Source organism: Hippocampus bargibanti, linkage group LG20, assembly GCF_051943395.1.
Source record: "Hippocampus bargibanti isolate YZ-2025 linkage group LG20, ASM5194339v1, whole genome shotgun sequence".
Lineage (NCBI taxonomy): Eukaryota > Metazoa > Chordata > Actinopteri > Syngnathiformes > Syngnathidae > Hippocampus > Hippocampus bargibanti.
In genome coordinates, this window is record NC_142753.1 from 314038 (window position 1) to 338039 (window position 24002).

A 24002-nucleotide genomic window follows, 5' to 3' on the forward strand; every position below is an offset into this window, starting at 1 on the left:
ACATCATTTTATTCGGCCCGCGAAAGCAAGTCAAACTTGTGAAATTCCACGATGCTTGCTAAGGTCAGAACCAAAATATGTAATTGTCCCGTGACTGTCCCCAGCGGGTGCACGGCAGGGAGCGTATTTATGCTCAGTATATTTCACTGCATTTTCTGTGTTGGAACCAGATCCACTTGGCAGCCGTCGGGATAAACACGCGTCTATATTCAGTCGTGTGTGCTCCTTTCTCAATGGCTACATATTCATTAATTTGTTTTGCACTCTCTCAGAGATGTTCGATCGGACACTGGACGGAGGCTCGGACCCAGAAAGATTGTCTTTAATGCCGGCAGGAGACGCAGCCATTCATGACAGACGCCTGAATTCTGCAGCCTTCTGCCAAGCTATTTATTGAGAGTACATATGCAAGCGTATATGCAAATTTAAGTGCTACATTAGTAAGATATAGTTTTCTTGATTAGAATACCGCAAATACCATGAATTTGTAACCTGGCTAATGAGCTCTTCCTGTGAAGGAGTTTGGATTGGATTGGATAGGATATGCCTTTATTAGTCTCACAGTGGAGAAATTTACAAGTCGTAAATTGCTTCGGTGATAAAGGAGTTCCCCAAGTCCTAAATTCTGTCGAAGGCCGGATCTCCTAGGACAGGGGTGGGCACTCCTAGTCCTGGAGGGCCACCCTCCTGCATGTTTTCCAAGTCTCCTTGTAGCAACACACCTGATTCAAATGAGCAGGTTCAATGTAAGGCTTCCGCAGAGTTTTGTGATTATCTGATCATTTGAATCAGGTGTATTGTAACAGGGAAACCTGGAAAGCATGCAGGAAGGTGGCCCTCCAGGACTAGGAGTGCCCACCCCTGTGACCTAGATGAAGATGACAGTTTAACTTGATGAGTCTGTTGACCTCAGATTGACCCCAGGTTGTCTGTGCTTCAATGGTGCATTCGAGTCACACATGTCCACAAAGCATATAACAGCATGACACTTTTAAATATGATCACTTCTTATTCTGTCTAATCTCAATCACACTCTATATGTAATATGTGGAGGGGATTAAACATACTTCTCCAAGTTCATAATGGCCCCCGAGAGAAAACTGTAACTACAATGTGGCCAGCGGAAAAAAACAATGAGTTTGACAGCCCTGGAATAGATGCTCAAATATAAGGAACCATTGTATCATCTCCGTTGATGTCCTTCTGGAAGAGTGGTTGCATTATTACAGATTCAGTATTCACTTAAAGGACCACCGACACCATTTTTTGTTTCCTGACATCAGAAAAACGTTTTATAGCATCTAAAATAGCCAAAACACGCAGTATGATATTTTTATTCAAATGCAAAACAGCAATAAAAATGACCTAAAGTGTCCATAATCTGCAAAAAAAATTGAGCTGCGAATTGGGCATTTTCAGAAAGTCCCGCCCCCAGTTCGTGACGTCACGCCCAGACGTCTTGCTTTGCTCGGAAATCAAAACAATGGCTTCACATTCGGAGAATATGCTTTCTTGTTACACATCCAATTATGAATATGATTCAAATAGTTCTGAAGAGGAAAGCATACAAGTTTGCAATCGATGGAACTGTATAGTGCCACTTAGCAGTTTTTTTGACAACGATACTAGTGCAGCGTGTTCTACCGGAAACAAATTCCTTGTGTGTCCTACATACTTGGCAATAAAGATGATTCTGATTCTGATTAAAGAATTTATTCCGTGTTATTTTGAGGCATCTGGATTGTAATGTAGCGTCCCAAAAACGAGGCAGAAAATGGCGACCTCTTGTAGACATGACAATGTATTGCGTTTCCACAGGCTGATAAATTCCTTCCATGGAGCTTGGACTCACTCTGCTGGTGGCTTTTGGTCAGGGGCGTTCCAGACGTCACGTCAGGCATTGTCATCAACTCAAAAACAAGACTTCTTGAATATTCAGCACGAGTCTTAAAATGTAAAATATAGCTCTATGCCGTGGAATCTTTGTAAAATACGCTCGGTAGAAGTCATTTGAAGTGATTTGACAAAAATTGTGGCCGCAACTTGTCCGGAGGCGTCGGTTGTCCTTTAAATACTTCTACCGGATTTTTTTTCATTTTCGGTTTCTCCGGAGCAAAAAATATAGAACATGTTATTTTCCTGGACCAATCTGTCATGGGCCTTGGGAATTGTCATCACTTTTCCCACCTTGGTTGCACCCTTAAAGGACAACCGACACCTCCGGACAAGTTGTGTCCATAATTTGTAAAATCACTTCAAATGACTTCTACTGAGCGTATTTTACAAAGATTCCACCGCATATAGCTAGATTTTACATTTTAAGACTCGTGTTGAATATTCAGGAAGTCTTGTTTTTGTGTTGGTGACGAGTCTGTACGTGACGTCACTGAAGGAATGCCCCTGACCGAAAAAAAAAAGGACACATTGTAGCAGTCCTTCCGTCACGTCAATGCTTGTTTGGTCTAAAAACCTGTGTGGCTGCCGCTGCTCACCCGCAGGAAAAATATCCTGTGACTGTAGTGTCCTTGAGAGTTTTGAAAGGTGCTTATCAATGAAATGTATTATTATTCTTAATATTATTATTATTATCGATTGTCATTTTTGGAGCGCCGAGTGAAAACGACAGCAATTGAGGCTATTCGTAGTTCGGTCACTTTCCAAATCGGGGCGAATGGTATTGTTACAAAAAGATGACAAATGAGAGCGGTAAAAAAAAAAAAAATATAATAATAATAAATCTTGTCTCTAATTGTGAGGTGTGAGTATTGTCGTGAAAATGGGGATCTCCAGACCAAATGGTGTGACTTAACCTGTGCCAGCATGGCAACAGTTGAGAGCAACTGCTTGACAGTCCATCGCAAGTGCTGACTGGTGAAATGGAAGCCTTTGGGTTTCCTCTTCTCCCGTGTGTTATGTGTGAGACTTCTGTTGTTTCCAGAACCTCTTGACCTCACTGTGTCCGTGCGGTGTCACCACCATCACCCGGTGAGCTACATCTTGCCACACCAGACAATCCAGACCCTGCGACAAAACAACCCAATGAGACCGAGGACGCCACGCGAGCATCTCGTTTTACATTCAATTCAATAGTGAGATACGGAAATGGAAGTTCTTGCAGTGGACAGAAGAAGGACGCGGTCGTCTGTAGCAATCCATTTTTCATTGCAAGTGCAAAAACAATCTAACTTGTGGTAGACACATTGCGGGGTTGATGGGAAACCGACTTCCCATCAAATGAACAACCGACTGAATCTTTTGTGAGCTGCCTATATCAGGAAAAGCATCTGTCACTCAAAGTTACCTGCGGATCATTCTAAAAATGACATGGAATAATTGTCTTGTTATTTCAATGACGAGGATGTTGCTTACGCACATTATTTTTTTTTATCCCCACGCATTGACACATAAGGTAAGATCCCTCTGAGCCAATGGGATGCCAAGATGATGCTCGGTAGTAGCCAATGGCACAGCAGCTATCGGTACATTGCATTCTATCTATTAGCTATCTATTGGCTAGCTAGCTTTCCATCTATTTGAGTTACTTCCGGGTTGAGGGAACGCTGGCGCGTGTGGCTGCCGCTGCTCACCCACAGAAAAACTGATCCAGTGACTGTAAAGCGACCTTGAGAGTTTTGAAAGGCGCTTAGAAATGAAATGTATTATTATTATTATCATCCATCCATCTCTCTCTCTCTCTCTCTCTCTCTCTCTCTATATATATATATATATATATATATATATATATATATATATATATATATATATATATATATATATATATATATATATATATATATATATACACACACACACACACACACACACACACACACACACACACACACACACACACACACACACACACACACACACACACACACACACACACACACACAGTACGTATCCTGTTTTTCAAATTAGAGGGGTGAAATCATCGAGCTCTAACAACTGAAATGTAGTGAGTTTTTCGCTCAGTCAAGACAAATGTCTGACTGAGACAAAAGGCAGATGATGGAGGGACTAACATAACCAGCATTTTGAATACTAAATAATAAGAATCATAATAATAATACAGTAAAGTCTCGTTATATCGCTATCGGATATATCGATAGTCCCGGTTATATCGATACTATTTCTATGCACGCACGGAGAAAATTACATGCAAACAGGGTTGGATATATCGATAGTCCCGGTTATATCGATATTTTTTCGGACTCCCTTGAATATCGATATAACGAGACTTTACTGTATCTCCTTTTCCTTTCAGCTTTTCCCTTCAAGGGGTCGCCGCAGCGAATCAGTGTCCTCCATTTTCAGAGGTTTGATATAATATAATGTAATGCGATACTATGTCAACCATACACGTAATAAGAAAAGAAGCAAAACCCAACCTGAGCTCTATCTCGAAGCACTTCAAAGTCGGCCTGGGAGAGGAACTGGTTGTAGAGCACACCTGAAAGGAAGGAACGACAACCAGACAGATGTGTGAAATGACATTTAACTTCAAGGAATGCGTGTTAACCCTTTCATACAGCCCGTAACTTAATAACATGGCCAGCTGTCCACCCTAGCGACTGCCGTACCTGAAAGGGTTCGTCAAAAACGAGACATTTTTGTAATTACAGTTTGCAGCTGCACAGGACAAGGATCTTGGCGTGACGCTTGAAGGCTTCGCTACAATGTCATCTCGCCCTACCTTTCTTCCTGACATCGTCGACCGCAATACTATAAATTCGCCCGATGCGAGCGCACGGACCAACAGCAGTCAATCGGCTCACCCTCGGTGAATTGCAGTCGATCTCTCTCCAGCTCCCAAAGTCGGATCTGATCTGTTATGGTTGGCGGAAGCACCGGCGTCTGCAGCGCAAGAGACGTTTGTTTGGTGAAGAAGATGTTTTTTGTTCTTTATATTTTTATTTCCAAAAAACTCACCTGCTTCAGCATGATAGGGTGTGCTCTTGTTCTTAGAAAGTGGATGATCTGCAAAATTGACGTAAGGCAAGTTTGGAAATTGAGTCGAAGCCAAACGTTTTCTCCAGTTTGGATTCCATCATGTATATTCAATTCATGACATTCAGATACAGTGCTACCTCGAGTGATGAAATTCATTGGTTTTCGGAAGGCATTTCTGAACTAGAAAATGTTGGGAGAGACGTGGTTTCCATGTCAATGCGCTAATTTGTTCCAAACCCCGCCAAAATTAAGCCACAAATAACTAAAAATGAATGGGCAAACAAATAAATGGCTAAATAAATAGCTAAACAAATACATAAATAAATACATGGGGTAAAAACGAGCTTTTAACTTGACTGTGGCCCTGTAATTCCCCCTTTAATTCATATTCTCAATTAAAAATAAGAAATAATAATAATAATACATTTCATTTACAGGCGCCTTTCAAAACTCTCAAGGTCACTTTACAGTCACAGGATATGTATTTCTGCGGGTGAGCAGCGGCAGCCACATGCGCCAGCGTTCACTCAACCCGGAATAATTCAAATAGAGAGAAAGTTAGCTAGCTAATAGATAACTAATACATACCTAGCTAGATATCTAATAGACAGAAAATAGATAGCAACGCGAGATCAACAGTGTGCAGTGTTGCGATTTCAGAAACGGGTGAATCTTGTCAGAAAGTTTTAAATGGGCAGTTTTCTCAGAGATCACCGTCGCCCTTGTTCAAATAGAGCAAGGGTGTCAAAGTCAAAACCCAGGGGCCAAATCTGGCCCGCCACATCATTTTATTCGGCCCGCGAAAGCAAACAGTCATTATTTTTGACTTAGCGCTATATAATACGAATACTAATACTAATAATCATAATAATAATTGATTTCTAAGCGCCTTTCAAAACTCTCAAGGTCACTTTACAGTCACAGGATGAAGAGTGGCTGTAAACTGTCTAGCTGTTGGCTATCTATTAACTATTTATTTGCTATCTAATAGCCAGCTAGCTAGCTAGCTATTAGCTGTCCAGCTGGCTAGCTGTTGGCTATATGGCTATCTATTAACTATTTATTTGCTATATATTAGCTAGCTAGCTAGCTATTAGCTGTCTGGCTGTAGACTGTCAAGCTGGCTAGCTGTTGGCTATCTGGCTATCTATTAACGAACGATGAAATTAATGTCCTCTCGGAGCCAGCGTGCAAGGCATTCAAGGCACTTATAACGTGGCTAAAAAGACACAATTGACAGCAGACAATACATGTAATTTCTGAATGTAAAGTGAGGTAGTGTCGTCTGGAAAGTGAGGAAGTGACGTATGTAAAGTGAGGAAGTGACGTACATAAAGTGACCTAATGTCATAATGCAAAAACAAACAAGAAGAAAGGGTTGAAGTGAGGTCTTGCAGAAAAAAAATGAGAAAGAACAAAAAATAGAGTTCAGGATGATAGTACAGCATGTAACGTGTCCTCAGAGTTCAGTGAGTGTGGCAGTGGGAAGGGGCAGGGTGGGCAGGGCTGGGAGGGAGTTGAGTGATGGCAGAAACTGTCCTTGAGCCTGCTGGTCTTGGCTCGGAGACTCCACAGTCTCCTACCCGATGGCAGCAGGCTGAAGAGGCTGTGGGAGCGGTGGGTGGGATCGCCAGCCATCCGGATGGCTCTGCGGGTGAGGCGGGTGTTGTAAATGTCCAGAAGGGGGGGGAGAGAGACACCGATGATCTTCTCAGCTGTCCTCACGATGCGCTGCAGAGTCTTACGGCAGGACACGGTGCAGGCGCCGTACCACACAGTGATACAGCTGGTCAGGATGCTCTCGATGGTACCGCGGTAGAAGGAGGTCGTGATGGGGGTCGAGGCTCCAACTCTTTTGAGTTTGCGGAGGAAGTACAGGCGCTGGTGGGATCTCTTGGCCATTGATGCCGTGTTGTGGCTCCAGGACAGGTCTTCGGATATGTGCACTCCCAGGAACTTGGTCCTGCTCACTCTCTCCACTGCAGCACCGTCGATGGTTAGTGGAGCATGCTGGGGCCGCACTCTCCTAAAGTCCACAACAATCTCCTTCATCTTCTCCACATTCAGACGGAGATTGTTGTCCTTGCACCACGTGTCCAGGCGGCTGACCTCGTCCCTGTAGGCTGTCTCCTCATCGTTGTTGATGAGGCCCACCACAGTCGTGTCATCTGCAAACTTTATGAAGAGGTTGGAGCTGGGTGATGATGGTGAGCAGTCGTGCGTGAGCAGAGTGAAGAGGAGGGGGCTCAGCACACACTCCTGGGGGGCCCCTGTGTTCAGCGTGATGGTGCTGGAGGTGTTGTTTCCAACTCTGACTGCCTGTGGTCTTCCCGTCAGGAAGTCCAACAGCCAGTTGGGTGCTGATCCCCAGTTTGCTCAGTTTGTCGGTGAGCTGTTGGGGGATGATGGTGTTGAATGCTGAGCTGAAGTCGATGAACAGCATTCTGACGTAAGAGTCTCTGGTCTCCGGGTGGGTGAGCGCTGTGTGGAGAGCAGTGGAGATGGCATCATCGGTCGAGCGGTTGGGCCGATATGCAAACTGGAAAGGGTCATGGTTGGGGCAGCATTGATGTCGTTCATAACTAGCCGCTCGAAGCACTTCATGAGGATGGGAGTGAGTGCGACCGGGCGGTAGTCATTGTGGCAGGTGGGGGACGACTTCTTAAGGACCGGGATAATGGTGGTGGCTTTGAGGCACGTGGGCACAACAGCCTGGCTCACAGAGGTGTTGAAGATGTCTGTGAAGACATCTGTGAGCTCATCCGCGCAGTCTCTCAGTACACGGCCAGGAATTCCGTCGGGACCCGGGCCTTTGCGTGCGTTGGTCCCTCTGAGGGATCGCCTCACGCTGTCCTGGGACAGTGTCAGCACCTGTTCGTCGGGAGGTGGTGGGGTCTTCGGTGCTGGAGTGATGTTGTCTGCCTCGAAGCGGGCGAAGAAGTCATTCAGTTGGTTCAGCAGAGTGGTGGAGTTCTCGCAGGTCTGTGGAGAGGGCTTGTAGTCTGTGATGGTCTGTATCCCACGCCACAGGTTTCTGGTGTCTCTGCTGTCCCTGAAGTGGTTGGCGATCCTCCTGGAGTGCTGTCTCTTGGCCATCCTGATGCCACGTGACAGGTTGGCCCTGGCTGTCTTCAGGCCCAGCTCATCGCCAGCTTTGTAGGCAGCGTTCCTAGCCCTAAGGAGCCTGTGGACTTCACCCGTCAGCCATGGCTTCTGGTTGGCACGTTTTTAGTTTTCAAATTTGAAAACTAGTTATTCATTAATTTGTTGTGCGTCCTGTATGTAATATTTGGAGGCGATTAAACATTTGAATGACTTCTCCAAATCCGTGACGGCCACCGAGAGGAAACCAGAGCTACAATGTGGCCCGCGGCCAAAAAATGAGTTTGACACCCCTGAAGTAGAGTTTGGGTATATGTACCTGTTGTGCAGTGATGCCATTCGCGATGGCTTGTTGCACCGACTCTCTAGTGACCTGAGCCACCACAACATTTGGAAAGCGATACAGCATTTCACTGAAGAGTGCCACGAGAGAAATCTGGAGCTCAGAGTCTGTGAGGGCACACACACATCCACAATCAGATATGAACCCAGGAGCAATATGATACAATAGTATCCAAAATGCTGGCTCGCCAATATCCCCCAATCATGATATTCTCAAACATACTTGTGTAGGCGTAGATGCGATAATTTGTTTCAACCACAATGAAGCCTGTGTCCCCAGTACCAGGAGTGGAGCCCAAGTTAAGAGAGGAGGACGTGGAAGAAGAGCTGCTTGTGATTCCCGCAGCAAGACTGATGGCCAGTCTGGTGGGGTAGTACCGCCGTGACTTCCTCTGGGAAAAATCAGACCAAACGTCGCGTAATAGGAAGGCGCAAGTATACGCTGAAACATATAAATCATCGCAGCGAAAGCCCGGCATCTTCACTCGGATATCGTCAAGAGGCAACCTGGAAGTTCGTCATCCATTGATGATTTGAAGGCTAGCCACGGATGGTTCGAGAGCTTTAAGCGTCGTACAGGGATTCATAGTGTCATTCGTCAAGTAAGAAAGGAATCTGTTGTAAATAAGACCAAACGTCATTTTTGTCTCTGACTAAATAATTATAATTAAAGTTTCCCTTGGAGGATGGTGATGACTGAAACTAAATCGAGAAGTCAACAAGAACATTTCATTCAAATATTGTTTAAGGAACTGTAATGAGAGGTGTGATAACAACAAAATACTTCCAATATGTCAATGATATATTACATATTACCGCATTTTCCAGTGTATAAGGCAGACATGGGCAAACTACGGCCCGTTAGGCTTTTTAATCCGGCCCGCCGAATTTATCCAAATTATAGTAAAAACAGTGTCTGAAACTCATGACAAAAAATTAGCGGACAACAGGGCAGACAACTCTGAGAAGTTGCCTGGCCCATTTTTCACAATTTGAAACACAATAAGACGACTAATCACATTACGAAAACATTGTCACAAAGTACAACGTTTTTTTAATTAAGGGTGTACCTAGCACAAATGCTACCTTGTTTAATTTATGGTAAATGTCCGTTGCAGTAGATCTTGCTGCAGTAGTCATTTGTCATCATGGTGCACAGTGCAACGTTTGCATTGCTTGCTGCAATCCACTAAGCCCCTTTCATAACTCAAGTACACGTTACAGTCACGATTTAATGTAAATTTATGTTTTGTAGCGTCACATATGTTGTTAGCTTCTTTTGAATCTTTCTTCTGGGCTGAGGTTCTGTGCATCTATTTTGGAAAATGATATGCGAATAAATGACCTTACAACGCTTGCGAAAGTCCGGAAGAAAGCAGCAGGCTTCTGATTGGCTGCCGTGCCGAGTATGCAAATTTCAACTGCAGGTAGCCTATGTCTGTGTGCTTGCCGACGGCACACGTGTACTGTTTGCGCGTGAAGGCGAGGGCGTCCGTGGAGAGTTTGTCGAGCGCGCGGTCAGGACAAACCATCCATGATTTGGCGGAATTTAACACAAGTAGGTATTATTGAGCTTGAATATTTCATTGTGTAATCATTTGTTTTGAATGTTGAAACTGATTCCATTTTTCAATGAATGTTGATTTCTTTAACTTTGCACCTTCGATTGAAACTTATTAAAAACAGACGCAATCTTGAAAAATCATAGTGCACATGTTATCTTAATCTATTTCCGTTTCCTCCTCCAAGTATCTGCGAAATAGTATGTAAACGCCATATCTTGCATATTCCTTGAGACAAATTTATTAACTGATCAGGGATATTTTTCGTTGTAGTGTTCTTACTGTGCTATGAGGTTTGTACACACTACACTTAAAGGACAACCGGCACCATTTTTTTTTGGTTTCCTACTGACATCAGAAAAACGTTTTATAGCATCTAAAATACCCAAATCAGGGAGGCTATTTTTAGTTAAACGAAAGACACCAATAAAAATGACTTCAAAATGAATCCGGAAATGGCCAATTTCAGAAGGTCCCGCCCCCTTGTTCATGATGTCACGCCAGGGCGTCTTGCCTCGCTCGACAATCAAAACAATGGCTTCAGATTCAGAGAAGATGCTTTCTCTTTACTCATCCAGTTATGAATATGATTCAAATAGTTCTGAAGAGGAAAGCATAAATGTTTGCAATTGATTCAAGGAGTCCTCCCATATCAATTCGAGCCGTCAATGACAGCAATGTAGCACCCAGAAAATGCACAAGATGGCGCCCAAGCTCCGTTGGAAATGGGCTGATTTGTCATCTGGAAATTTGTGTCAGCAAATATCAAATAGTTGTCTTGGTGCAAAACACAACGATTCACCATCGAGTTATTTATGTGTTTTCCTTCTAATTACGCCATCAACACGGATCAACACGAACTTTTCAGACCAAACAAAGTACCCAAAATGCATTGTAGTAGAGCAAAATACATTGACGTGATGGAAAGACGCTACAATGCGTCTTTTTTACGGTGAGGAGGCGGTCCTTTTCTGACGTCACATACGGACTCGTCACCAACTGGAAAACAAGACTTCCTGAATGTTCAGCGCGAGTCTTAAAAGGTAAAATATAGCTCTATGCGGTGGAATCTTATTAAAATACGCTCAGTAGAAGTCATTTGAAGCCATTTTACAAATTATGGACGCAACTTGTCCGGAGACGTCGGTTGTCCTTTAATGCTTTAGGTTTAGTATTTCCGGCCCAAACATTCCTTCCAAATGCTCCTGGCCCGGCCCCTCTGTCAAATTTTAGAACTCATTGCGGCCCGCGAGTCAATAAGTTTGCCCACCCCTGGTATAAGGTGTACTGGAGTATATAAGGCGCACCTTCAATGAATGATGAAAGTTTTCCCATATATAATATATCAATATATAAAAGTTTGCCAAATACAGTGATACCTTGGCTTACGAACTTAATTGGTTCCCAGACAGAGTGTGTAAGGTGAAAAGTGTGTTTTCCCAAACATTCATTTCCCATAGGAAACCATTAAAATGAGAATAATCCGTTCCCATGTCCCCATAAAACATAATTTTCCACTTTCTAATTTTCTAAGCCTTAAAACAACACAAAATATACCTTATTTTATATATAATAAATGTGCTACGGTATTGTAATTAAAGAAATAAACTGTACTGTACAAGAAAGTCGTTTTATTTACCTTTGTGATGGTCGTTGATGGCTTGATGGAATGGAGTGGCCATCTTGAGGAATGATTCTTTGTAAGCTTTGGCAGCTTCATCGTCAGAACTGGCTGCCTCACCATGACGAATGACACTATGAATCCCTGTACGATGCGTAAAGTTCTCGAACCATCCGTGGCTAGCCTTGAAATCATCAATGGATGACGAACTTCCAGGTTGCCTCTTGATGATATCCGAGTGAAGTTGCCGTGCTTATGATATTCTAACCTTGCAGTCTACACTCTGCCTTTGAACTATCAATAAAGTTGAAATGAGTCCCAATTTCACTGTTTTCTATCCATTTTCTCTTTCTCTCTCTCTCTCTCTCTCTCTGTCATCTGCCTATCTATTTTTATTTGGAGCTATGTGTTTGTGTAACCCCCTGCTCACTGCTGCGTTCTTGACCAATCACGTTCAGCTTTAACTGAAGACTGGGGGCGGGGAATAGAGGAGCAAAGAAAAGTTGGCTGCCATTTCCTTGTGAGGAGAACGGGCTCGTTCGCGAACGACACGTCACTCATTGTGGCGCTCCACGTGTATCCCGAAAAATACTGTAGTTCGTATGCCAAGATTAAATTCTCGTGAATTTAACGTTCGTAAGCCGAAACGTTCATTAGCCAAGGTATCACTGTATAGGCCGCACCACATTATAAGGTGATACGTTAGTGGCAGGCGTTACGGACTACAAGGCAAAAAAATTGAGTCGGTGGCTGCTGACGGTAGTTGCGAGACCTGTCGTGGCTCAATATTACTTCACAGATGGGCGCACCAGTGAATAAGGCACAAGGTCATCTTTTGATGTAAATGAAGACTTTTGGGTGCGCCGTATACACCAGAAAATGAGGTAGATACAGTTAGATAAAGATAGAGACGTAGCTTGGGGCTGCCACGAATGAGAATTTGACATTCCAGCAGTGACGCAGGGAGAAGCTGGGTTGCCGTTTTAACTGCAGCAATAAATCGGCGTCCCCATGTGGGTCATCGTGTCGCTGCTCATCGAAACAAACAGTACTTGAAGGGAGTGTCGCGAAAGCTTGCCTCTCCCTCTCAGTCTTTACCTTCCTCTGGAAGACCAGTCCAAACTCCCGAAGGTGCTGCAGAAACGTGAGTAATGACTCACTCATGCCCTCCACTGAGTAATCCTGAGGCCAAGACAAACACATACTCAACAAAAATTGGAAAAATAAAGCAGCAACATCAATTCTCGTGCACATGCAAGAATGCGGGTTAGTGACTGTGCACTCACTCACTCTGCCCAACGTTGAAAAACTGAGCTGGAACAAAAAAGACAAAATCTCCACCAGGCCCATCCCTCGTGACTACAAGGACGAGGAAAAAACAACTATAAGACATAGTCAATTTAATCATGAACTGACCTTCTGTACAGCGCCGTCAACAATTTGGAGAGCTGCAACATCATGCAACTAAAAAGAAAACTCCAGAAATCACAATGCGTGATTCCAATTCCCATACAGCGCTTGTATTACGTCATACATTATTTGAAATGATTAAAAACACACGCGTGGAAAAGCTTACAGCGCATGTGCACGTTATGCTTTTATCAATCCAACCGTACGCAGCGATTAAAAAAAATATGATTGAGAATTACTTTTGCTGGTTTTCCGTGACAATAGTAGCGATCGGCTACCAGCAGTTGAGACCAACTGGATTTAAGCCAAAATGGTCTTTGTAAGGTCGGTTCACAAGTTTTTTTTCTGTATAAAAGTTGTAGTATGTCGTGTATTATTTGAAATGATTAAAAAAAAAACGTAGACATTGACAGATATGCTTTGACCGTTGTCAAAGCATAGTTCATCCTGTCTACTTGATATCTAATACCGGAGACAAATTCCTTGTGTGCTCTACATCCTTGGCAATAAAGATGATTCTGATAAGGCTCACTATCGTCTTTTGAGGGAATTTAATGCTTTTAGGTACACCTTACAGTGCGGAAAATATGATACCTACTAGTGAGATAATTTTGAGTTGATAATTTAATAAGTATCTTGCGTGAGCTCCACTGATGTTGGAAGACCGTCTCGGGAGGTTAGCAAGCTTTCGATGAAATGCTTTTACAATGCAAAGCAAGGCTGTCATTACAATCAGGGTAAATGTATACAGTGGGACCTTGGCTTACGAACTTAATTGGTTCCCAGACAGAGTGTGGAAGGCCAAAAGTGTGTATCCCAAAAATTTATTTCCCATAGGAAACCATTAAAATGACAATAATCCGTTCCCAGGACCCCATAAAACATAATTTTCTACTTTCTCATTTTCTAAATATAGTAAAGTCTCGTTATATCGATATCGGATATATCGATAGTCCCGGTTATATCGATACTATTTCTATGCACGCACGGAGAAAATTACATGCAAACAGGGTCGGATATATCGATAGTCCCGGTTATATCCATATTTTTTTCGGACTCCCTTGAATACCGATATAACGAGACTTTACTGTACTACTAAATACTACACAAAATATACCTTATTTTATGTATAATAAATGTGCTATAGTATTATGATTAAATAAATAAACTGTACTGTACAATAAAGTTATTTTATTTACGTTTGTGATGGTCGTTAATGGCTTAATGGAATGGAGTGTCCGGTTTACTCAGCATTAAACACTTGATGAGGAACGTAACCTTCTTCTTTCACCATCTTGAGGAATGATCCATTGAAGGTATTTTCTCTGCGATAATTTTACCTTGTTCCTCATCAATTGTGTTCTGTTTAGCTGGGTTAAAAGCTTTTTGCATCAAGTGTACAGATGACTTGTGCGTTATTTGTGGAGCCTGATTGATGGGAGATTTTAACTGTTTTCTATCCATTTTCTTACTCTTCTCACACTCTCATACTTTTGTTTTTTTTGTTTAAAACTGTCATCACCCTTTCGTGTGTGTGTTTTCTCACTCTCTGTCTGCCTGTCTCTTTACTCTTTAACCCCCCCCCCCCACTGACCAATCACGTGGCTTTAACCGAAGACGCCATTTTGTTTTTTTGGAGAACGACCTCTCTCTCTCTCTGTCTGTCTTTTACCCCATCTCCCACTGCTGCGTTCTTGACCAATCACGTGGCTTTAACCGAAGACTGGGGGCGGGGAATAGAGGGCAAAAACAGTGGCCACCATTCTTGTTAGGAGAATGGGTTCATTCGCGAACGACACATCGCTCATTTTGGCAGCTCCGTATGTATCCCGAAAAATAGTTTGTATGCCAAGGTAAAATTTTCTTGACCAATCACGTGGCTTTAACCGAAGACTGGGGGCGGGGAATAGAGGACAAAAACAGTCCGATGCCATTGTCTTTTTTGGAGAATGGGCTCGTTCGTGAACGACACACCATTCATTGAGGCAGCTCCGAGTACAAAAAAAGTTTGTATGCCAAGATAAAATGTTCATAAATGTAACGTTCGTAAACCGAAAAGTTCGTAAGTCAAGGGCTTCGTAAACCGAGGTTTCACTGTATATGTAAGAAGCCACAACAAGTGCACACTATGTCACAGGCTGTTCTTTCATTCGCCACCTTGGCTGTTCGTTGCCTTACAACCAGCGGGCCATTTTTTTGTTCCAGTTTGGTCTATTTTCGGCCTTCTAAGTAACCTGTGGGGAGTTGATTCCGACTGTCATTTTTTTAAAATGGGTGTGATTACCATATTCTTCAAGTGTTCCAGTACCAAGACAGGATTTTAAAACAACTCATCTGCGTGATTATTCACGGCAACGGTGAATAACTAAATATGAATAAGGACCGCGGTTATTGCACTTTTCCTCGAAATAATGTAGATGACACCCAATATCCTCCCCAAGCCCCCAAAGTTGTTCTGTCTTCAGATGCAAATTAGCTCTCGACTGTCAATACTAAGCTCATAATGTCAGCCCTGCATCATCGTCTTTCTTTTTTTGCCGATGGACAGCAACTTTCTGATTCGTGACTGTGATTCCTAATGCCTAATTGTTAGCATTTTAATTTGTGACAAAGTTGCAAGATAATTCATTTTCTCCCTAGTCCAAACTGAACTTCAGATCTCTGCAATTGTGTCACTTGTCATTCATGCCCATGAGATTCCGATGCGGATAATTGTGAGGGGATTATGGATCGATGCGGCCTAATTATAATTATTTCCAGAAGCTACATCATCAACTCAACGATTTATAATTTCAAGTTTGTTTTCAAATGAATTTTGCACCGCATTAAAAACTCGACTGAAGAAAAAAAGGACAGGCATGAATAAATTGAAGTGATTTAAAACCATTTAAAACCGCAATTGTGACCTGTCAAAATCACATTGATGATAGTCCGATTAATCTGTCAATTAAAGTGGGTTTTCAGAAAGCCTTTAATAGTCCCACAATGGGGAAGTTTTACCGAATGAGTTTTTCCTTCGCTGTTTAAACTAACTGTTATTATCGTTGTTTTGTTTCAAAAGTATGGGCAAAAATGTGCAGAAATGCATTTAAAAACACGATTATCCGATTAAATCGCACGCTGATTAATCGGATCAAATCCGCATGTATGTATTTGTGTGTGTGTGTGTATATATATACAGTAAAGTCTCGTTATATCGATATTCTCGGGAGTGGGAAAAAAATATCGATATAACCGGACTATCGATATATCCGATCCTGCGGCATGTACATTTTCTCCTTGCGTTCATAGAAATAGTATTGTAATAAGCAGTACTATTGATATAACCGATATCCATATAATGAGACTTTACTGTACTATATATATATATATATATATATATATATATATATATATATATATATATATATATATATATATATATATATATATATATACACACACACACTGCGCTGCCCTCTCCACCCGATCACGGCAATGACAGGCTTTCAGGGACACAGTGGCACATAGCTCATCAAAATTCAAAAGGGGTCAAAGGTCAGCGCGGAACACTGAATGCGTACCTGAGCAGTTTTGAGGTACTGCAGGGTGAAGTACCATAACTGAGACGCAGTGTCCAGTAGAAGAAACTGGAAGCCGGCAGAAGTGATGGAGGGGGCCTCTCCTGCCTCACTGCGAAAATGTCAAAGGGAACGTGGATTACGGCCATTTAGGCTTGTCGGGCAATCCATTCAGCTAATTTGTCTCCATAGTTTCATTTTTGCATTCCCAATTGTGTTAAAACAAACGGGATTACTTTTAATAACTATGTACTCTCAAATCCAAAATTTATTAATTTATTTTTATAAATTTCTCCACTGTGAGACTAATAAAGGCATATCCAATCCAATCCAATCCAATCCAATCCAAGGCCCCAGGGGCAAATCTGGCGCGCCAAGATTAAATGAATGTTCGCTCAAATAAATACATTAACTCACTCACTGCCATTCCCAAATTGATTCAGAAATTAAACATATGACGTGGAGTGCCCTTCCCCAATTTGTTCAGGTTTTGGTTTTTCTTGCGGGTGCTGATAAAGCGCTGGTCAGACCTCTGGCAATGTTTTTTCCCTTCCGGGAAGGGGCAGCATTAGCTTTTTAGCCGCCCTCATTTCAAGCTCATATAACTCCAGGCCAATATAATTTAGGAATAACCTTTTTTTCTGGCGAAAAAAGAGAAACTAGGGTTTTTAATGCAATTTCAGTGAAAATGACAAAAACCCTGGCACTGGACTGGACACATATTTGCACGTCTGCCAGTGAAAGAGGTACTAAATACATACAAAATAAATACAAAAATAATCATACATTTCCCCATTGTGGGACGGAATAAAGGTTTTCTGATTCTGATAAAAACACACAAACAAAGAAATAGATAAATAAATAAAAAAATACATATATAAATACATATAATAATAATAATACATTTCATTTCTAAGCGCCTTTCAAAACTCTCAAGGACACTTTACAGTCACAGGATCAGTCAATAAATAGACACAAAAAACACACAAATAAATGAACAAGCACACAAATAAACAGACACAAATAAATAGATGAATAAATTAAAAAAAAATCACAAAAATGAAGATATAAATAAACAGTGAACAAATGAGTGAATGAATAAATAGATGCATAAAAAAATAACCTGCCAACAAACGAATGAATGAATAAATAGATGAATAAATAAATGCAAAAAATACGCAAAACACTTTGCTGCTGCAAATGTAAATTTCTCCACTGCAGGAAGAATTAAGGGACATCCATTCAATCCAATTCCAAAAAATTAACAGTGAACAAACGTGTGAATAAATAAATAAATAAATAAATAAATAAATAGTGAACAAAATATGTAAATGTAAAATAAAGTGATAAATAAATAAACAAATACATAAATAGATAAATGGCTGGTAAACAAACAAACAAATAACTAACTAAATAAATATATCCATAGTGTGTGTTGTCTGATATGGATCTTCTTATTAATTGTACAGTAAAGCGGTACAAAAGTAGTCTTTGTGAGCTTGTCAGACTTATTTGTGTAACAGTGTTAATAAATGGGGGTAGCTAACGAACCCCGAAAAGGTCACAAAAGTTAGAGGATGAAAGCGCACCTCGGAGTAGACGTTTGCCCGCGGGCAAGCTAGTAAAACCTCCAAACTCCTCAAAGGTGCGATTTAGCAACACAGCAGGAGTAATTTTGCAAGCAGCGCACATGTTCATAAAGGCTATCCGATGAAAAACAAAACAAAACCGCACACGCAGGCTTTTATACTTGATAAATATTCACGCGAGTCACTCCAAAGACTCGCTCGCTGTCAAGAGCCTCAAGAGCCTCAAGTCGTTTCCTGCACGAGTGGGCAAGAAAAACCCCAGTCCTTTTCAACCTCAACGGCCCTTATAACACCTACCTTTTCATGAGCCCCGCTTGAATCAGCAGCTGGGCCAGGTCCTGACTAACCGCAGCACTGGGAGAACCCACCATGAAATGGAGGATCACCTCCCAGCGTTCCACGGCGTAACGATCCAGACTCTCAATATCCCGAGCATGGCGGTCCGGGCCCAGGCTGTTGCCTTCGTCCGCCCATGATTGGCCCCTGGGAAAGGAGACACAGTTGGCAATTATTAGTTGGGATCGGAAAAATAGACTACAGTGAGACCTTGGCTTACAAACTTAATTGCTTCCCAGAAAGTGTGCGTAAGGCGAAAAGTGTGCATTCCAAACATTCAGTTCCCATAGGAAACCATGAAAATGAGAATAATCCCTTCCCAGGTCCCATATAACAGAATTGTCAACTAAATAAGCCGTAAAACTACACAACACATACATTATTTTATGTATAATAAATGCGCTATGGTGTTGTAATTAAAGAAATAAACTATACTGTATAATAAAGTCATTTTATTGACCTTTGTGATGGTCGTTGTTGGCTTGATGGAATGGATCGCTTTTTGCATCAAGTGTCTCAAGGAGCTCTGGGTTGGACATCTTGGAAGTTGTGACATTGCAACAGATGGACTAGAAACTTCATTCATAGCTGGTTCCCTTGCTTGGATGTTCTCTTCGAATTGTACAGATGGCTTATTTATGCGGGTAATTTGTGGAGGCTGATCGATGGGATATTTTCACCTTGCAGTCTACATCTGTACGTCTGTGTAAGCTCTCAGTCGTACAGGAGTGGTCCATCGATGAGAAGGTTTCTTCAGCCGTCATCTGTACAAAAGTGAAGGTTTCGGACGTTTCGCCTCCTATCCAAGAGGCTTCGTCAGCGAACTAAAGTCTGACTGGTCGTATCGGCCCCATTTATATATCCCTAATGTCCAGACCTGGTGGCGCCTTGCAGTCCTTGCAGTCTACACTCTGACTTTGAACTATCAAGTTGAAACGAGTCCAAATTTCAATGTTTTATATTCATTTTCTCACCATTACACTTTTGTTTTTTGTACTTATATTTTGTTTCAAGCTCTGTCGCTATATATATATTTTTTTTTTTTCTCCGTTTACATATTAAACTGAGAAAAACGAGTTCCCTCTCAAATGATCAACTACTGAAAGCAACTCTCTTCAATGAGTGTTCAGTGAAATTTGCTGAAAAAGACATTTTTTCCTTTCATTTGCATCTCCAAAATTAATTAAAAAAAAAAAAGATGGAGACTATCCATGAGTTGGCGGAAAACATGAATCAAAAATGTGACTTTTTACAACTAAATCTGCTGCTTTTCTTTGTACGTAAAAAGGTATCTGTGTCATATTTATATGAATTCGATACAATCCGATGTGAAAGAAAGCGGGCGGGGCAATGACGAAACAGAGAGCAGACGTACCCGCCGAGCAGCGCAATCCTCAAGTTGTCTTTGAAGACCGGATTGAGAATATATCCCCGCAGACCACCCTGCAGCTGCTGACTGTGCCAAAGGCGGAGTCCCGCCAGCACTGAGACGCATTCGTCATGATTCCTGCGGTGTGCCACGGTCCAAGAAGGCGAGTGATCACGTCGTCGCAGACAATGGGGAAAAAAATGGCAACAAATTGACTCCAGGTGGTTTTCAGCTTGAAAAGTTGATCTGAAAACTTTGAGGCACTTATTTTAACTTTTGATCCATTTCTTTGACCTTATTTAACACTGCCGTGCTTATATTCACTATCCAAAACATGCAGAGATTTAGTAGGAAATCTTATTTTATACAAGATAAGTACCGTAAAATTAATGCTAAAAGTGTGGATCATCTCCAGTACTTAAAGGACAACCGACGTCACTTTATATGTGTTTCCAAACTGACATCAGAAAAACCTTTGATAGCATCTAAAATAGCCAAAATACGCAGGCTGATATTTTGAGTCAAATGCAAAACAACAATAAAAATGACGCAAAGTGGCCCAAAACTGCCACAAATTAGCTCGAAACTGGGGAGATTCAGAAAGTCCCGCCCCCTTATTCGTGACATCACGCCAGGATGCTCCTTCACAAACTGCCTTGCTCCAGAATCAAAACAATGACTTCAAAGAGTTCAGATTCGGAGAAGATGCTTTCTTGTTACTCATCCAGTTATGAATATGATTCAAATAGTTCTGAAGTGGAAAGCATCCATGTTTGCAATCGATTCAAGAAGTCCTCCCGTGTCAATTCGAGCCGTCTGGACTCCAATGTAGCGCCCAGAAAATGCACAAGATGGTGTACAAGCTGCATTTGAAATGGGCTGATTTGTCTGCTGGAAATCTGTGTCAACTTACACCTTCTTTATGCGTGTTACCACAATTGGCTCACCATCGCGTTATTTATAAAGTTTCCCTTCTAATTTCGCCATCAACACGCTGTTTTCAGAGCAAACAAAGAACCCGAAATGCTTTGCGTGTCGCTTTCTCGGTCATGGGCGTTCCAAATGTGACGTCACTTCCGGCATCGGAATCAACTCAAAAACAAACTTCATGAAGATTCAGTGGAATCTTTGTAAAATGCGCTAAGTCCAAGTCATTTGAAGTGATTTTACAAATTATGGACGCAACTTGTCCGGAGGCGTCGGTTGTCCTTTAAGTAGTATGAGATCAAGTCCAAACAACCTGAAGTGAATGATCATAAAATGGGTTCCTTGGTCAAGAAAACAAACAGGTAGCTCGGCATGTCATTTACAAAACCTACAATCAAAATAATTAATAATAATAATAATACATTTAATTTCTAAGCGCCATTCAAAACTCTCAAGGACACTTTCCAGTCACTTGTTAACTTTTTTAGGTGCTTTTCTGATTGTGTACCATGAAGAGGAATTGTTCACAACAAAATGCAAAACTCTACTAACACTTTGTTCAGGTAAATTCTAAAAAACAGCAATACATGTATGTCATATGCTATAGTAAAGGCTTTCTTATTGGAATTCTTACATTGAAAAGGAATGACATTTGCAAAAAGTGAAAATTAATGTCGTGCGCAGACCAAGGAGTGTACGTACCAAACAGTTGTACTGCCTTACATCCCATCTCAAGAAAACGTAATTAAGTAATTTCCTCTGAAGGTGATGCATAGCACACAGATGGCGCGTGCAGAGCCTCGTGAAGCTTGTACGTACCTACGCGACTCTGGTTCATTATTTTGTTTCAGAACAATGCTTCGTCAACATGATTAATCAGTCATGTGTCAGCATTGTGTACTATTTCGACGACTTCTGCTCGGGATCCACTTGAGGTTACATCCCGAGAGACGACAACAATATCACACAGACATCGATCGACACATTAGTGATGGGAATTCCGGCTCCTTTCAGGGAGCCGGTTCTTTTGGCTCGGCTCACTAAAAAGATCCGGCTCTTGTGGCTCCCAAATTGCTCCTCAGTTTTTTGTTTTTTGTTGCTTAAATTAATTCACTACCAAAAATCATGTAAAATCATGTGAAAAACAAATTACTCGTGTAAAAAAATACACTATATGAAATATTGTTATTTATATGGCTTTGTTTACATGTGCACAGAAAAAAAAAGTCACCTGTGTTGACTTTTTGACCCATTCTTGGACCCCAGCGCATTCTTTGCCACATATGATTCTGGTATGATTCTTTGAGAAAGTGTTTTCAGAATCAGAAGCCGGTAAAAGCCCAACAACCTGCTTGGAATTGCATACATTGGTTTGAGAGCATGAGAATATTTTATTTAGCATGTGTCTGTAATTGTCCCCTCCCTCCTCTACCACGGATCTTGACCAATCACGTGCGGCTTTAACTGAAGACTGGGGCAGTTGAATAGAGGGGAAAAAAGTCGGCTCCCATATCCAGCTCCTTGTTAGGAGCCGGCTCTCTTCGTTCAATTATGAGACCCGGCTCTAAGAAGCAGCGGCTCGTTCGCGAACGACACATCACTCACTATACAACTCATGCAAAGTATTGTAATGCCCCTCAGCGTGACAAATGATGCGCAGAGTCGCTGGTATAGCGAGGCGGACTTTTATTAACAAATTTAGCAGTTTTATCACACAAACAGGAGCTGTTGTTACGCCACAACTCACGCGCAGACAATCCCTCAGGCATACTGCCTAACCCCCGTTCTTGGGTCCTCCCTTCCCTCCGTGTCTGTCGTCACGGGACCCCAACAAGCCCAGCCCCCAAACATGCATAACACAAGCACTGAACGTTACAGTATCTTTACAGATCATGTCAGACGCATACGTATACCACACGATGATACATGACGAATTTGACAAAAATTAAAAAGACTAACTTATAATTACGACTACAAATTACCATGACAATTATTTTACTCACTTTTTGCTTTCTTTATTCACCCAGAGTGCCACTGCTGCCTGTGGAAGAGGCTGATCCAGGAACAGCATTCGCATCACATAGTTTTTGGCTAGAGAGGGAAGCTCCCTGTGGAGTTGAACGACATTATAATGTTAACGGCATCAAGAAGAAATGATGATAATGACGATAACGTTGACAGATATGACAGTCAGCCTACCTGTAAACAGCCAGACATGTTGCCGGATGATTGTATAATCGGTCCAAAATCTCGGGGCTCAGCCCTCTGAGATATTCATGCAAATTCTTGCACTGCAGTTGGACTCTCAGCTTCATTTCCTCCGCAAAAAGTCTTTATCTTCAAAGGCACATCAAATATCTGATAATAATCAAAAGCTACAATTAACAGCGGTAGTCGTTCGTCAAAACCAATGTGTGCAATCGTTGCGATAACAAAATGACACATTTATTTTAATTACCGGCAAAATGTTCGGTTTTCCACGATTTCCATGATTTCAAAGACCAATACAGAATGCAAAAGCAGCATTGCTGTCTGCCGGCTTGTCGTTGACTTTATCTGCCGGCCATTTAACAGAATCACGTTATACTCTTGTTTGCAAAACTGCATTACTGCTACCGGGTCACGTGACATCGTTGGCGGGCACTTATTGGCTCGGAATTCTTCTTCTCTCGAATAAAGTGGGGAACGACTGCCATCTCGAGGAAAATTTAGTAACTGCACTGGAACTGACAAACGCCATTAGCAGTTTTTAAAATTACGTTAATAATAATAATAATACATTTAATTTATAAGCGCCTTTCAAAACTCTCAAGGACACTTTACAGTCACAAGATATTTTTTCTGCAGGTGAGGAGCGGCAGCCACACGCGCCAGGGTTCACTCAACCCGGAAGTAACATAAAGTAAAAAAAAATCTATAGCTAAATAAACAAACGAGAAAGGAAAGAAGGAAAGAAAGTGCATGAAATATACAGTTCACCATCACCGCATATTATGCAAATTGTGAGTTTCATTTTAGGAGTAACCTATCACGTGACCTCTCTGTGGTATTGTATTGGATTGGATTTGCCTTTATTAGTCTCGCAGTGGAGAAATTTACATTTCACAGCAGCAAAGTTATGAAAGAAATGAAAGTAGAAAGGCAAAACACAGGAGCTGCTGGAAAGGCAGCCACTCTCGCGGCGCCGTCTTGAAGTCAAAAGAACAAAAAAAAACAAGTAACAAATAACAT

At 41.8% G+C, this 24002-nt stretch overlaps 1 protein-coding gene across 2 annotated transcripts; it reads right to left on the reverse strand.

Annotated features, from left to right (window-relative positions):
• Positions 1-2315: 2315 nt before the first annotated feature.
• On the reverse strand, positions 2316-23371 carry gtf2h4 (general transcription factor IIH, polypeptide 4). Of its 2 annotated transcripts, none has more exons than XM_089023516.1 (14): positions 23230-23371; positions 22971-23146; positions 22775-22879; positions 19851-19982; positions 18437-18622; positions 16554-16662; positions 12871-12939; positions 12679-12762; positions 8621-8789; positions 8375-8505; positions 4933-4980; positions 4779-4857; positions 4392-4453; positions 2316-3021 (listed from the first exon to the last, which is right to left on the reverse strand). In XM_089023516.1, the coding sequence occupies exons 2-14, from the start codon at positions 23084-23086 to the stop codon at positions 2911-2913; spliced, it is 1401 nt and encodes a 466-aa protein (XP_088879642.1). In that variant the 5' UTR covers positions 23087-23146; positions 23230-23371; the 3' UTR covers positions 2316-2910. The 2 variants fall into 2 exon arrangements, with proteins under 2 accessions (XP_088879642.1, XP_088879641.1); XM_089023515.1 differs by having other exon boundaries at positions 2317-3021; positions 22971-23129.
• Positions 23372-24002: the final 631 nt, after the last annotated feature.

Coding starts and splice junctions, on each gene's coding strand:
- gtf2h4 (XM_089023516.1), bottom strand. CDS start 23,086: ATGAAGCTGAGAGTCCAACTGCAGTGCAAGAATTTGCATGAATATCTC. Junction 8,790..12,678: donor GACTGGTCTTCCAGAGGAAG/GTAAAGACTGAG, acceptor GATTTTTCCCAG/AGGAAGTCACGGCGGTACTA. Junction 4,858..4,932: donor ACCCTATCATGCTGAAGCAG/GTGAGTTTTTTG, acceptor CTTGCGCTGCAG/ACGCCGGTGCTTCCGCCAAC.